At 40.2% G+C, this 16,642-nt stretch overlaps 2 protein-coding genes across 5 annotated transcripts in view; both read left to right on the top strand.

Moving 5' to 3' along the window:
• Window positions 1-519: 519 nt before the first annotated feature.
• On the top strand, window positions 520-13,584 carry LOC132392602 (ATP synthase F(0) complex subunit C3, mitochondrial-like). The gene is made up of 4 exons (XM_059966706.1): window positions 520-719; window positions 1,427-1,504; window positions 4,788-4,987; window positions 13,330-13,584. Exons 1-4 carry the CDS (start codon window positions 678-680, stop codon window positions 13,442-13,444), a joined length of 435 nt encoding a protein of 144 aa, XP_059822689.1. The 5' UTR covers window positions 520-677; the 3' UTR covers window positions 13,445-13,584.
• A 2,879-nt stretch (window positions 13,585-16,463) lies between these two features.
• Window positions 16,464-16,642, top strand: part of atf2 (activating transcription factor 2) — a 122,527-nt gene continuing 122,348 nt past the window's right edge. For 3 of the 4 annotated variants that reach the window (XM_059966705.1, XM_059966700.1, XM_059966704.1), the window contains exon 1: window positions 16,464-16,570. The gene's annotated coding sequence lies outside the window, so the exon portion shown is untranslated. The remainder of the gene's footprint in view (window positions 16,571-16,642) is intronic. The other variant, XM_059966703.1, reaches the window with a different exon arrangement.

Below are 16,642 nucleotides of genomic sequence, written 5' to 3'. Positions count from 1 at the left end.
AGCCTGCTCAATCATTCCTGCTGCCTGCATTGTCCTTCTAATTCTTCTGGGGTTTATTTCGCCATCTATTCCAGTATCTTAACAATGATTGACCTTGTTTCCAACAAAGACTTCCAAAAACTTTGTGAATTTTACAGACGATAACTACTTCGGGAAATTTAAACAAATGTGATAGATCAAAAATATTTTTTCAGGTTTTTACAAAACATTTTGAAACCACTGACTCATAAATTTTGATGAATGATATGAAATTCGTTTATATTTAATCTGCAAAAACATATTTTGAATATTTTAGCCACAAAACTACCCGAACACATAGCACAGATTGAACTGAGGAAAACGTTTACAGTATATATTTTTTCAATTGAAACAATTTCTGAATGCTGAGTATTCTTTTGATGTTATGACCGAAAACTTTAGCATTTGGCCTCCAAATACCGTGGAACCAAGATGTGGGATACCACGTCGCGCAGTTGACCTTCGATAGTCTTTGTCCAATCCGGGTGATCGCCGGAGTACATTCACACGCCTGCGCGGCCGTTACAGGAGGCGCACCGAGTAACAGCCGGACGGACTGCCATTTCTGCGGGTAACTTTTGAAAGAAAAACCTAACGCCGAGCGTTGCCTATATTTTCTTGGCTAGTGATCGTCTATCTATTCGGATTCAGCCATCATCATGTTTGCCTGCTCGAAAGTGTCTTGGTGGGCCGCAGCAGCGGTAAGTGATGATCGCGCTGAAGGCCGTTTGCCTGTTCCGTCGGCCTTGTGGTATTTCACTTCGGGAACTCGGCCCCTCGCCTCGCCGTGCCTCTTCACTCTGAATGAACAATGCACTTGGGCCTGGGATTTGAATTAGACCAAGATTAGGAATTTGAAACACAATATTGATTAATACTGGTAGACGGGTTGCCGCCATGACCGAGCTCTTGGGGAGGTTAACCATCTTGGCATTAACAAAGTGCGGCGGAAGCTGTAGGTCATTTAGCTTGGGTTTAGTACATTAAACTAGGACTTAACATTCGTCTGTCCTTGCAAGTAATTCGAAAAGTCATGCGAATTTTGTGTGTTTTACGCTGTATTACTGGCTGTCCAACATAGCAGATGTAAAATACTAGAACCCAAACGTTTTACTTTTAATCATAATGAATGATCGGATCTGCACCTATAAACTTGCGACACCACCTCATGTTTAGTTTCAACACTTAATTAAAATTTAGATGCAGGGGCAGGCCATCTATCTCCTTTTAAGCTCTGCCATTCAGTTTGGCACCTTTAGTTTGACAAAATGAGCATTTGTTGAATAAAACTTTTATTCAAGTAATCTGGATATTAGTTCCAAGAAATGAATGCATCGCCTTGCTGGGTCATTTAAAAAATGTTGACTAAGCCATTCAGAGTTTTTTTTTTGTCATTTTTTCTAACTAGGTTCGCAATGGAGCCGCACCTCTTTCTAGACCACTTTCTGTGTCATTAATGTACAAACCAGAGGGTCAGTCTGGAAAGGTAGGTTAACAAGCTTTATTATTTGTATGATTTTTAGACCTGGATGTTTATGTCCTGTATTTTTAAAACATCATATACAAAGTTATGAGCCTCACTTTTAACCCTCCACTCCCACCCAACTTTCTGGTTTCTCAATTAACTGTATCCATTGGTTGCATTACGTGGTAGTTTACTCATGTGACATTGAGCCTGTGCAAAACTGTTTGAAACTCAGAAGTGCTCTAGTTCTAAGCAGCAGCTCTGAGGCTAAAGCAGACCATAAGCAAATTTGGCCCAAAACCAAGCCATTCATCTAAATTTTTTTTTATACATTCCTGAGCCCATTGCTTCCAATAATGATGCTATTACAGGCTCCTTTCCTATCACATTCCATCAGCAGCAGCTCTCTACATCCTCCATCTCTCACCTCCCAGCCTCGATCACAATTTCCACTCTCCCCTTCTCGGTCTATTCACCTGAATCTACCTACTGTTTGCCACTTCTTGCTCCACTCAACTTTATACTGGCCAACTCTGCTCTACTCTCAGTCCAGGTGAAGGGCCTTGGACCAAAACATCAACTCATCTATTTCCCTCTACAGATGCTGCCTGACCCACTGAGTTCCTCCAGCACTTGCTTGTTATTTGAACCCTCAAACTCAACTTTGTTTTCTTTAGATAAAGGTATTTATTTTGAGTAAATTATTCCAGTGCTTTCCTGACTTTTCACTTTTATAAATGAGCTGATCCAACATTCAGTTATCTGCTTCCTAACTTGCATGAAGTTTCATTCACCCTTCATCCCTTGTGTTTAGCAACAACTGTGAGTTCCTAGTCTGGCAGCATTGTGATTATTAAAACTTGCAGTTTGGCTTTGCTCCTCTCTATCTCTATAATTTTATTTAGCCCGAAATATCTTTGTGGGCCTCCATCTCAGTTAGATTACCTATCCCAGAGTTTGTTTGCTTTATCATTGGCCACAGCCTTTGCTTGGGTCCTAAACCCCTTTGCTTTTTCACAACAACTCTTAAAAACTATCTCATGGCCATGGTTTTGTTCATCTGTCAATGATTATTTCATGAAATTCTGTGATATTCTTTGAAGAGTTTAATATTCTGTTTGTATTTGAATGATATACAGGACTTGATATGGGTAAATTTGCCAGTAGAACTGACATAGTTGAAAATTTCTACCTGGGCACAGGATTTGGGAATGGCAAAGTCAGTTGGACCTGCCAAATCCTACTGAAAAGTATCTTAGGATTTTTGTCCAAAAGTTTTGTCCCACTCACAAGATATATCAAAGGTAAAGACACAGTAGTTTACATGTCACAGTTGCATGCCTTTTTGTGTACTCAGCCCTGTTTTCAGACCTGATGAAGTCTCATGGTTTTGTGTAGAACAAAGACAATAAAATCTGATTATTACTATTTACTTGTGTAATAGATCAGGAGTTTTCTGTAATTAGTAACACATAGAACAAGATATGAGATTAGCAACTGCATGAAGTGTACTGTGGGTAGAAGAGTTTAATACCCATTGTCAAGAGTAGCCAGATAGAAACTCTACTAAGTAAGCTGGCTGACACAGGATAAGCCTACCAGTTGCAGATTAATCTGTCCATGACAAATTTGATAGTGATTTTTGTCCTTGTAGAGGCAAAGTCACTTTCACACCAAGAACCTGTTACTTTGCGGAAAACTAAATGCGATGAATTTGGAATGGATACATTTCAATACTGTTCTGATTGGATGTTTAATCTTGGTTTCTTCCTGTGGTCTCCATTATTGGAGAAGACAGTCTTTAGCCAAATTAGGCAGATTACAATATCAATGAACCTTGGTAAACTTGAAATTGGTTTGGGAGCATGTACTTTTCTTTAACCTAGGTAGGTGTAGTTCCTCTGAATAATCTCTAAGGTTCAAACATCCTTTGTGGCTGCTTCAATGACCTTTCCATATAACCATATAACAATCACAGCACGGAAACAGGCCATCTCGGCCCTCCTAGTCCGTGCCGAACTCTTAATCTCACCTAGTCCCACCTATCTGCACTCAGCCCATAACCCTCCACTTCTTTCCTGTCTATATACCTAGCCAATTTTACCTTAAATGACACAACTGAACTGGCCTCTACTACTTCTACAGGAAGCTCATTCCACACAGCTATCACTCTCTGAGTAAAGAAATACCCCCTCGTGTTTCCCTTAAACTTTTGCCCCCTAACTCTCAAATCATGTCCTCTCGTTTTAATCTCCCCTACTCTCAATGGAAACAGCCTATTCACGTCAACTCTATCTATCCCTCTCAAAATTTTAAATACCTCGATCAAATCCCCCTCAACCTTCTACGCTTCAATGAATAGAGACCTAACTTGTTCAACCTTTCTCTGTAACTTAAGTGCTGAAACCCAGGTAACATCCTAGTAAATCTTCTCTGCACTCTCTCTAATTTATTGATATTTTACCTGTAATTCGGTGACCAGAACTGTACACAATATTCCAAATTTGGCCTTACCAATGCCTTGTACAATTTTAACATTACATCCCAACTTCTGTACTCAATGCTCTGATTTATAAAGGCCAGCGTTCCAAAAGCCTTCTTCACCACCCTATCTACATGAGACTCCACCTTCAGGGAACTATGCACTGTTATTCCTAGATCTCTCTGTTCCACTGCATTCCTCAATGCCCTACCATTTACCCTGTATTTTTTTTTTGGATTATTCCTGCCAAAATGCAGAACCTCACACTTCTCAGCATTAAACTCCATCTGCCAACGTTCAGCCCATTCTTCTAACCGGCATAAATCTCCCTGCAAGCTTTGAAAACCCACCTCATTATCCACAACACCTCCTACCTTAGTATCATTGGCATACTTACTAATCCAATTTACCACCCTATCATCCAGATCATTTATGTATATTACAAACAACATTGGGCCCAAAACAGATCCCTGAGGCACCCCGCTAGTCACCGGCCTCCATACTGATAAACAATTATCCACCACTACTCTCTGGCATCTCCCATCTAGCCACTGTTGAATCCATTTTATTACTCCAGCATTAATACCTAACGCCTTAACCTTCCATGTGGAATTTTGTCAAAGGCCTTGCATAAGTCCATATAGACTACATCCACTGCCTTACCCTAGTCAACATTCCTCATGTATTATAAGTACAGAAATGGTCAGTCATAAATGTGGATATGGATGTGTTACTCCCATCAATACTCAAATAATATTTTATAACTCAAAGGAAACAATAAACTAATATTTCTTTAAATGTTTATTTCTGAATAAATTCCAGGAAAACACTGCACTTTTGAGGAGTCAAGGCAAAGATTTATTTGTGCAAAAAATTCACCGAGATTTCCAGACCAGTGCTACAACCCAGGATATTGACACTGCTGCAAAGTTTATTGGTGCTGGAGCGGCCACAGTAGGAGTGGCTGGTTCTGGAGCTGGTATTGGAACAGTTTTTGGTAGCCTAATTATTGGCTATGCCAGGTAATATTAACTAACAAAATGCTCAGGTTCCAGAAGATCATTGTGAAGAAAAATTGCTTTATAATATAAACTATAAAGATACTATCAATATGCTTTATTAAACTGATCCTAATGTGTATAGCATTAAAATAATGATGTTACAAAGCAGACAACACCAAAATACTGTAACTTATATTTTCTGAGCTCCAAAATGTTGTTGAAGCTTGGTGCCCACAAGTGGTGGTATATTGCTGGTTCAGAATCAAGTTCATTATTACTGGCATATGTTGTTTTATAGCAGCAGTACATTGCAATACATAATAATAACTATAAATTACAGTGTACTGTATATAAGAGAGTAAAAAGTAGTGAGGCAATTCATAAGTCTGATGGCCAAGGGAAGAAGCTGTCATCTTATGGTTCCTATGCTGCCTCCTTGATAGCAGTGAGAAGAGGGCACATCCTGGCTGCTGAGGTCATTAGTGATGGATGCCACCTTCTTGAGGCATTACCTTTTCAAGGTGTCCTTGATGCTGGGGAGGCTAGTGCCTATGATGGAGTTGGCTGAGTTTACAACTTTCTGCAGCTTTTTCCAATCTTCTGCAGTGGTTTCTGTACACCTGATGGTGATGTGACCAGTTTGAATGCTCTCCACAGTACATCTGTAGAAACTTGAAAGTGACATCTTTGGTGACATACCTATTCTCCTCAAACTCAAAATGAAATATAGCAGCTGTCATGACTTCCTCGTAATTGTATCAATATATTGGGCCCAGTATAGATCTTCAGAGATGTTGACACCCAGAAACTTGAAATTGCTCACCCTTTCTGCTTCTGACCCCTCGATGAGGACTGGTTTGTTTCCCTCAACTTCCCCTTCCTGAATCAATTCGCAGCAGTCTGGTGTTTTGAGAAGCAGTGATTGGAATTGATTGGCATGAACAAAATAAAATAAGGTGGGGCAAGTGACATGGACAGTGTTGAAGAGTGGGGATTTTGAGGCTTCAGCGAGGAGAGGCTTGAGTGAGAAAAGGCGAAAAAGCTGTAGGTAGATTTTTTTTTTCCTCCCCATTTACTAATTGTTTTCCTTCTTTATATTTGTACAGTCAGAACCATAAGGGTCCCAGGAAGATAGTTGAATGCTTCTCTTGTGGGATGTGAGAAGGCAGAGAGACCTCCAGTGTCCCTGACGACTTAACCTGCAAGAAGTGCATCCACCAACAGCTTCTCACACTATGCGTTAAGCAGTTGGAGCTGGAAATGGATGAATTCCAGATCATTCGGGAGGCTGAGGGGGTAATAGATATATGACATATAGAGTGTTACTTACACCCAAGGTGCAGGATACTGGAGACTGGGTAACAGTCAGGAAGGGGAAAGGGGTTAAACAGCCAGTGCAGAGTACCCATGTGGCCACCCCCTCAACAATAGGTTGGACACTGTTGGGGGTTGACCTAGCGGAGGAAAGTCAAAGTGGTCAAGTGTCTAGCTCTGTGACTCAGAAAGGAAAGGGGAGAGAAGGGGGGAGTGTGGTGATAGGGCACTCAGGGAAACAGAAAGGAGGTCCTGTGGATGAGAACAAGATTTCCATATGGTTTGTTACCTCCAGGGTGCCAGGGTCTGGAATATCTCTGATCAAGTAGTCCTCATTTTTAAGTGGGAGGATGAGCAGCCAGAGGTCATTGCCCATGTAGGTACTGATGACATGGGTTGTAAGATTGACTTGGGTTCTGCAAACTGAGTTCAGGGAGTTGAGTGCTAAGTTAAAAGGCTGGATCTCCAGGGTTGTGATCTCAGGTTTGCTACTGAGGTTAGAAATAGGAAGAGTGACCATTGTTGGAGTGGCAGTTGACAAGGCCCTGCATGGGAGGTTGGTCAAAAAGGTTCAGTTGTTCGGCATTCAAGATGAGGTTGTGTCGGACTACAACTAGAGGCCATGGGTTAAGGGTGAAAAGTTTAAGGGGAACATGAGGGGTGTCACGTACCCTGTGACCGGGTTAAAGAACCAGCAGAAATGAAAAACACTTTGGAGTCTGGTATTGCTATAAACTAATAATGTTTATTAGTAAACTACACAATACAGTAATATAAATGCAAATATATCAAACAGGTTAGCAATGATATATATATGTGTGTGTGTGTATGTGGAAATAGGAACAAAACTAGGGGTAAGTGGATATAGTCTTACGATATGATGAAGAAAGTTCAGTTCGAGGTAGTTGAGTAACGTTGGAGAGAGAGGTGAGCTGTTGCCTTCGATCTTCCCATTGTCTTCCGAAGTCCCGTTGTGGTCACCGACTATGACCATAACACGTATGACACACCCAGGCAAGGGTGGACACACAAATAACTCCCCACCGGTCGCACCTTGGCCACCGATCGATTTCCCTGAATCGATCCTCCAAAACCCTACCTTCACGTGGGTGCACAAAGCTCGTTCAGTGTCCGACACTGTGTGTGCCTCATGGTGCGTCCTGGTGTGTGTCTGTGTTACAGTGGATCTGCTTTTTATCTCCACATGTTGGACAGACACCAGCTGTCCATCAACCTGCTCCTCCCGTCGCTTTCTGCAGACTCTCTATAAGCAGGCAAGTATCCTTGTGAAAGGTGAACAATCAGCAGAGGAACAGTAACATCATTCTTTCGAGCAGTCTCCCTCTCCCCCTCCCCCTCCCCCTCCCTCCTCTGGATGCCTCCCTCTCTCTTTGTTAATAGCAGCATAGTTCATAGGATCTCTTCTGGACCCCTTTCCAAACTAGGGTGACACCTAACGGGAAACTTCTTCACTCAGGTTCGCATTAAGTGTGGAACAAGCTGCCAGCGAAGTGATGCATGCAAGCTCAATTTTAATATTTAAGTTTGGATAGGTATATGGATGGTAGGGTTATGGAGGGCTACAGTTTGTATGCAGGTCAATTGGATTAGGCAGGTTAAGTGGTTTGGCATGGACAAGATGGGCCAAAGAGGTTGTGCTGCATTTTTTATGACTGACTCTGTTCACAATTAATTCCTTGATCTTACTGACATTGAGTGGAAAGTTGTTGCTGCAATGCCATTCAAGCAGCTGATCTATTTTGCTTCTTTGTCAGCAAATTTATAGATGGTATTTAAGCTGTGCTTAGCTACAAATTGTTGGTGTAGAAAGGGTAGAGCATTGGACTAGTCATGCATTCTTGAGGAACGCCAGTGTTGATTGTCAGTGAGGAAGAGGTGTTATACAGACTATGGTTGCCTGGTATGTCGGTCAAGGATCCATTTGCAGAGGGGGAGGGACAGATGGTCAATTTTAGAGCTTGTTCATTAGAACTGAGTGTAATTGTATTAAATGTTGAGCAGTAGTCAATAATCAGCAGCCTGACATGGGTATTATTATTGTCCAGGTGATGCAAGGCCAAGTGGAGAGCCTGTGAGATCCCATTCACTGTAGACCTAATGAGGGAATAGGAGAATTGCAGTGGATCAAGGATTTTGCTTCAGCAGGAGTTGTTTCTGGCCATGACCAACTCTCAAAACACTTCATCACAGTAGAAGCTAGTGCACTGGGTGATAGTCATTGAGGCAGCTCACCCTGCACTCCTTGGGTGCTGGTATGATTGTTGCCCTTTTGAAATAGGTGAGAACCTATTACTGCAGCAGTGAAAGATTGAAAATGGCCTTGAACACTTTCACCAGTTGTTTGGCACAGGTTTTCAGAGCCCTACCAGGCATACCATCAGGGTCTGACACCTTGTGAGGGTTCATCCTCTTGAAAGCTGTTCTGACATTTCCTTCTGGGACCGATATCACCAGGGTCACCAGATGCCGCAGGGATTTGCACGGGTGTGGTTTTATTCTCCCATTCAAAGCATGCATAAAATGCATTGAGCTCATCTGGGAGTGAAGCATCATGGCTATTCATGGTTAGGTTTTGCTTTGCAGGAAGTAAATGGCCTACAAACCCTGCCAGAGCTGACATGCATCCGATTCTGTCTCTAAATTCAATCAGGATTGTTTATTCACCCTTAAAATAGCCTTCCATAGGTGGTATCTGGACCTCGTAAAGTTCTGGATCACCGGTCTTGAATGCCATAGACCAGGAATCTTCTGGTTCATCCACGGCTTTTGGTTTGGATATATCTGGTGTGTTCTTGAAGACAAAGACTCATCTACATAGGTTTTGATGAAGTCAGTGATAACTGTGGTGTATTCTTTCAGACACCAGTGAATCCCTGAATATTGCACAGACCACTGACTCAAGCAGTCCCGTAAGCACTTCTCTCTCTCCCTTGAACGTACGTTGGTCCTCACCACTGGTGCTGCCATCTTTAGGCTCTCTCTATACCAGGGGTAGGCAACCTAAGGCCCATGAGCAACTATTGGGATACTATGCTTATGTGGCCCACGAGCAATTTTTTAAAAATATAATTTTTTCCCCCTTGTTCTGAGTGTTTCACGCGACCACACTGGTGGACATGCATGGCATCTGGTTACACTGGCCCCAAGTTCTGTTCCAAACCAAACACTGGTATATACGTATGACGGGAAGGCAAACTACCTTATTATCTATTAGATATTCTCTGTGGACGCGCAGGTTTTCAGATGGGATCATTCAAATTTGTAAACAGAAACAGTGTCACTGTTTTAACAAGAAATCCAGACATGTCCAGATATTTATATCTGCTACAATACTTGTTGAATAACTCGCGTTTTGAAATAAAATCGAAGAAAAAATTCCAATGGCAATGAATGCAAAATGCAGGAAGGTGGACACTGAGTGCCAAATTTTCCAAGACACTTGGACACTAGATTACTTCATTGAGCAGGCTGGGAAACCCACTCTTCAAAAATGTAAAGTACAAGATCCAGGCATTTTTGTGAATTATTGTTCAAGAATTGAGAAAAGAGTTTTCATCTCGTTTTGCTGATTTTCACTTGCATGCAAATGAGTTCAAGCTATTTGCTACTCCATTTGATGTAGAAGTGGACACTGCATTAGAAATTTTTCAAATGGATTTGGTTGAGATGCAGTGTGATGACATATTGAGACCGAAATTTCATTCTGAAAATGTGTCAGTGCTTGAAGTCTATAGAAAATATATTCATCCAAGTGGGAAGTACACTAACTTAGTAGACCATGCAAAAAAGATGGCATCATTGTTTGGCAGTACTGTGTGAGCAATTATTTTCAAAAATGAAGCACAGCAAGAACCATTTGAGAACAAGATTGACTGATGCCCATCTGGATAATGGCCTGCTCTTGGCATCAACAAGTCTGACACCCAATATTGAGAAGCTTTCAAGCAACAAACAGCATCAAGTTTCATATTGATTTATCGACTGTTTGCATTAAAATTCTCTTTTTTATTATACTTAATTTACCACCATTCAATGCATCAAGTTCATATGCTTTATGTTTAAAGATACTTCGTGTCCTTTTAATAGACTCAAGATGCCTTGATTGAAATAAATTGCAACTAAACTGAGTTCTTTGATTACTAATTGGCATCCTTGGTCAAGCACAATGATTTTCTAGCTTGCGTTATTAATTTGAGGCAAAACATAACTAAGTGTATTTAAATGGATAATTCCCATAATTCAAGTTTTTTATGGCATTTATCTGGCTCACCGTCTCCTCATTAATACACGATCCAGCCCACAGAGGCTAAAAGGTTGACCCTGCTCTATACACTGGGAATAGAAGTACAACCAGATGATTAGACTTTCCAAAATGTGGGCATGGGATGGCACGGTAAGCATTCTTGTTGGTAGTGCAACAATGGTCAGGTGTTATCTCTTCTGGTTCCACAGGTGAGATGTTGGTTGTAGTCGTTCAGAGACTTTTTCAAGCTGGCCTGGTTGAAATGATGGGGAAGGCATTAGAGTGCGCAGTTTTGTGCCTACTGATTATGTTGCTTAGCTCTTTCAGCGCCTGCTTGATGTTGGCCTGAGATGGAATGTATATCGCTACCAGGATGATGGCAGAAAACATCCTCAGCAGATAAAATAGTACTTTTGTATCCCTCCAGCTGAAATGACTTGTGTAGGACAGAGTGGGAGAAATAGGAGTGCTCTTAAGTTCTGGCATTGACTTGATTGATTGGTTGAATGGTCACTTTTGTTGTCACGAGAAAAATTATGGAAGCTATCAAATTCATCATTTCTGTTATTGGTCAATTCATTCTTCATGCACTCTCTCAAAGCATCAACATAGAACAGAGCTTACAGCTTCCACTCACAATCTGTTGACTTTTTAAAATTTCAAGTAGGCATCATATAATCTTTTAGTCTTAGTGATCTTGTATTCTGAAGATAATCACCAAATCCAAGATACAGCACTAATACGTCAGAACAAGGAAAAAAAGAAGGTAAAATATGTAGAAATTAAAGATATGAAAATGATTTACATGTAACTGAAGACCAGTAACATGAAAATAAGGTGATCATTTTCACAGGTTGATTTTTACATTGATTCATCTGATGATCTTCTGACACAGTGACCTCAAAATTCCATGTTATATTAATCAATATGAATGTTATTTTAAGAATGCAAAAGCATAATAAATATTTGTAGCATAATTTATTGAATGAATGGAAAATATATCTCACTCCTCTAATAAATCAGCTGGCAAATGACAAATGCATTTATTGAAGATTTTTTTTAAAAGGCTTTATATCATAGGAATGATGAAATATTTGAAGGGCAATTGGAGACAACGAGCTGTGAAAGCTATCCTCACTCATCCAAATATATACTATAGAAGAAGTATAAATTATTGAGAATACTTCTTTTTCCAATTAACTTAAAAAAAAAACTGAATGGGGCTGAATGAAGCCAAACAGTCGCCACCTCCTAATCAACTGCACTGGCATGTTCTGCTGGCATATTAAAAGATTAATGAACTAAAAGTGAAAATCTGAACACCTTTCATCATCTTTTCTTTCATCCAAATGTACATTTTTCACTTTTCATTTTCTATAATTCTCATTCTGACATTTAATAGCCATTTTTTTTCAATCACTTTAAATCCAGTCCTATAAGCCTCCATTCTTGCAAAACCGGTTTCATTTCCAAAATCATTTCCCATTGTTCATGTGCTCCACTCCACTCCGTTTTTCTGCCTTCATATTCAACTATCAACTCTTTTTCTCCACAGCCCGAAGCAAATTGTTCATTTAGAGGAAAAGTCACAGTGCAAGCTGGGAAAGTAATATCCTTCAACCCAGCTCATCCGTGCCAATCATGGTGTTCATTAAGCCTGTCTCATTTGCCTACATTTGACCTATAGCCCTATATCTGCTATCCATGTACTTACGTAAATGACTTTCAAATATTACTTTTTCTGCCTCAACCACTTTCTCTGGCAAATCATTCCATTCATGCACTGCCGTGGTCCCTTCTAAATCCTTCACCTCTTACCTTAAACCTATGCCTTCTATTTTTAGTTCCACTTCTCTGGAAAAAAGACAATATGCCATTACCTGATCTACACTTAATTATTTTATATACCTCCATAAGGTCACCTTTCAATCTCCTATGTACCAAGGAATGAAGTCTGAACCTGTCCAATCTTTCCCTATAACTCAGTGCCTCAAGTCCTAGCAGCATCCTCTTTAATCTTCTCTGCCCTCTTTCCAACTTAATAATGTCTTTCCTGTAACAGGGTGACCAAAATTGTAAACAATACTCGACCGACATTCTGTACACTGCAACGTAACATCCTATCCCCGAATGCCATGATAATCAGGGTGCCAAATGTCTTCTTCACAGCCCTGTCTAACTGTAATGTGCTAGCAAACCATAAATGTGTATTACATGAAGTCCCTTCTGATTATAAAATTTTGTTCAAAATAAAATACTTGTGTTACATTTAACTTCCCTTTAAGGAAAATCTACACATTTTATTTCAAGGTGTTTTATACAAACACAGTTTATTAATGGGAATTTCAAGGTATGTACTCTTTTGATCACTCCCATTATTGAAATAGCAGCATGGGTAAAACCATCATCTATTTTAATGTAGACACAAGTGAGGTAGTCTTTTTTTGGGGACTGATTACTAATAAAAACTAGTTATTTTGTTAAGTCTGACTCTCAAGCTTTCCATATAATTTCTTGGGTCTTGGGGCTACATATTTTGTTAATATTATGGTTTTGTACAATTGAATATATGAAAACAGGCTAAAATCATAATAGGATATCTGAATTTGAGACTCTCCTTTTGTCCAACTTCCTGAAATAATATCCTGACATCTTTTTAATATGGTTTTAATGTGATCATTGGCAGCCCAAAATAAATAAACTGTAATTTTGCTATTTTCAATTAGTGTTGAATTGAGATTATTAGACATTAGAATGTTAATTTTTTTTTGCTTTTTTTCTCTAGAAATCCTTCTCTGAAACAGCAGTTGTTCTCGTATGCTATCCTTGGATTTGCCCTATCTGAAGCTATGGGACTCTTCTGTTTAATGGTCGCTTTTCTCATTTTATTTGCTATGTAAAATTTTATTGAATGGGAAGAATGGTCTAAATATGTGCAAATGTAATTATTTCATTGGCTATCATTGATGTTGGAGTTCATAAAGTATATGCTTCAAATCTGTAATCATGTTTCAATAAATCCATATACTAGTAAAACTTTTTCCTGCCTGAGAGTGCAAGTGCATAACATATTAGATGATTACTATGGATGTGTAAAATAACTTTATTTAATGAAGCAACAAACAAGGGGAAATCTGCAGATGCTGGAAATCCAAGAAAAACACACAAAATACTGGAGGAACTCAGCAGGCCAGGCAGCATCTATTGAAAAAGTAGTCAATATTTTGGGCTGAGACCCTTCCTGCAGTCCTGTGGAAGGATCTCAGCCCAAAATGTCAATTGTACTTTTTTTTCCATAGATGCTGCCTGACCTGCTGAGTTCCTCCAGCATTCTGTGTGTGTGTGTTCAGCATTCTTTAATGAAGCAAATTGAAGGTACAATGATTGTTAGTATAGATTTAAAATGAGACTCTGAATTTCTTTGTTTTGAAGAAGTGAGATTCCAGGTGAACTCTAGTGAACTAAGGTGTTCATTCACAGTTATTTTGTAAAATACACTATTCTTTGCATTTCTGGTTAGATGCTAACTGCATTTCATTGGCTTTGTATCTACTTGGCACAATGACAATAAAGTTGAATCTAATCTAATCTAAAAACATTTGGAAGGTGAGGCACTTACAAAAGCTCACTGCATGAATGAAGATAGGGTAGTATGGGGTGTTAGTATTCATAAGTCAAGGGATGTGGAAGCATTGGAAAGGGTACAGAGGAGATTTACCAGGATGCTGCATGGTTTAGAGAGTATGCATTATGATCAGAGATTAAGGGAGCTAGGGCTTTACTCTTTGGAGAGGAGGAGGATGAGAGGAGACATGATAGATGTGTACAAGATATTAAGAGGAATAGACAGAGTGGACAGCCAGCGCCTCTTCCGCAGGGCACCACTGCTCAATACAGGAGGATGTGGCTTTAAGGTAAGGGGTGGGAAGTTCAAAGGGGATATTAGAGGAAGGTTTTTTACTCAGAGTGATTGGTGCGTGGAATGCACTGCCTGAGTCAGTGGTGGAGGCAGATACACTAGTGAAATTTAAGAGAATACTAGACGGGTATATGGAGAAACTTAAGGTGGGGGGTTATATGACAGGAAGGGTTTAGGGGTCAGCACAACGTTGTGAGCTGAATAGCCTGTACTATTCTATGTTCTATGTAAGATTGTTAGATCTTAGAGAATAGTATTAGGACCACCATTCTTAAATTTCCATGGCTTTGCATTTAAAAATACCGTACAGTGCAAATTACTTACCAGCTTTCAACTTCCTCCTTTGTTTTATCTGTACAGATTATTATTTTAAGATCTTATGCAAGGGGAGGAGGTAAGGTTTCAACCATTAGAAACCAAATTTAATGCAAAAATCAAGAAGATGGATTTTCCATAAAGATGTTCAAAAATACCTGTGAGAAAGGTGGAGTGTGTCGTAATAGGGTTTGTGCTCAAGTACCCAAATGTATTGCAAAAGCATCAAGAAATAAAAACTATACCAAAAAGATGAAGTAATCAGATGTCACCAGAAATGGATAACATGTCAGATAGAACAAGAGAGCACAGGAACAAACCCTTCAGCTCACAATGCCAATCTGAACTCACCCTATATCCCTGTATTGCCTGTTCACATATTTGTCTAAATGCTGCTTAAACAATGCTATCTTATCTGTTTCTACCACTTATCCTGGTAGTGTGTTCTGGACACCTACAATCCTGTTTTGTTTTTAGAAAAAAGCCTCACATCTCCATCACAATTTGCTCTTTTCATCTTAAACCTTTAAGATGTATTTTACATTTTCGTCCTGGTAAAGAGATTCACCATCCATCCTATCCATGCACCTCAATTTTACATACTGTAGTTCTATCAGTTTGCCCCTCAGCCGCCTACCTCCAAAGAAAACAATCCAAGAATGTCCATTTAATATCTAATACTTTCTAATCTAGGCAACATCCTGGTGACCCTCTTCTCCCTCCAAAGTATCCACATCCTTACTGCAATGTAGCAACCAGAATGGAACACTGTATTCCAAATAGTTTAGATAGAACTGCAAAGGAAAGCAGGTTGATGTCACTTCAAATGTGGAGCTGAGTTAATAAGGGAAAAGGTTCAGAAAGTTCCTTTGGCCAAGGGTCAATTTACATTTTGCCTGTCAAAACATAAATTTGGGCAGAGTAATGCCTACTCCAACAAATCAATCAGCACAGAGTAGAAGAAAATAATTGATTCTGAAAGGTGTCTCTTGGTTTAGTGTAATTGGACTAAACCAGTAAACTGAAGTATCACCGCAAAATTCAGTCTCACATATCAGATAAGATAATGAAGACAGACTGTAGGTGCGTGAGTACCGAGTGGGGGGAAAAAAAACTTGTGGAACTCAGTATGTCAAGCACCTGGATTGTGCTGCAGGGTCTCGAATCGAAACCCTTGACAGACGCTGCTTGACCAGTTGAGTTCTTCCAAGGAAGAATGTCTTTTGAAATCAGAACACTACAAAATTCATAACTGCCATCATTTTAAACGCACCTTTCATTTCTCTTTTCCCACTGAAGTGACCCTGCAGACCACTCAACTTCCTGACCCATATGCAAGGTGATCGAAAATTTTATTCCCGTGAGTGCCGATCTCAACTTCCTTCCTTTCGTCTGTTACTACTTTTCCCAAATCACACACACACACACGACAAATATTAACCCCATTAACCAATCCCTCAGCAAGCTGCCTACTCCCGACTTCTGTATCCGCTCTTTCTCGCCAGGTTCCCCACTGAGAGTGCCACTTAAGGCCGGCGCGAATTAGTACATTATATTAATACATCAATTCGTGTTGAATTTCCGTCTCCACCTCTGCTTTCCGCGCACGGACGGTAATCCACCCTAGCTTGAAACAGTGGGACCGACACTTAAAAAAACAGCAAGAGCGGAGTTTGCGCAGAGGCGCCGGCCGCTGCCGCCGTCACGTGGCCGCCGTGACGCAGGGCGCCGAGCCTCGCGATTTCTGGCCCGATCTCGCACGACTGTTACTGAGTGGGAATTAGCCCCTGTGGTAAGTTTGTAAACAACGTTAAACGGAGATTGTGATGGCTTGTTCTGCTGGCGGAAATGATCGGAATGCCGT

The sequence above is a fragment of the Hypanus sabinus genome, chromosome 4 (assembly GCF_030144855.1).
Source record: "Hypanus sabinus isolate sHypSab1 chromosome 4, sHypSab1.hap1, whole genome shotgun sequence".
Lineage (NCBI taxonomy): Eukaryota > Metazoa > Chordata > Chondrichthyes > Myliobatiformes > Dasyatidae > Hypanus > Hypanus sabinus.
Note: the sequence above shows the minus strand (reverse complement) of the source record. Positions and strands in the feature narration are given on the sequence as shown.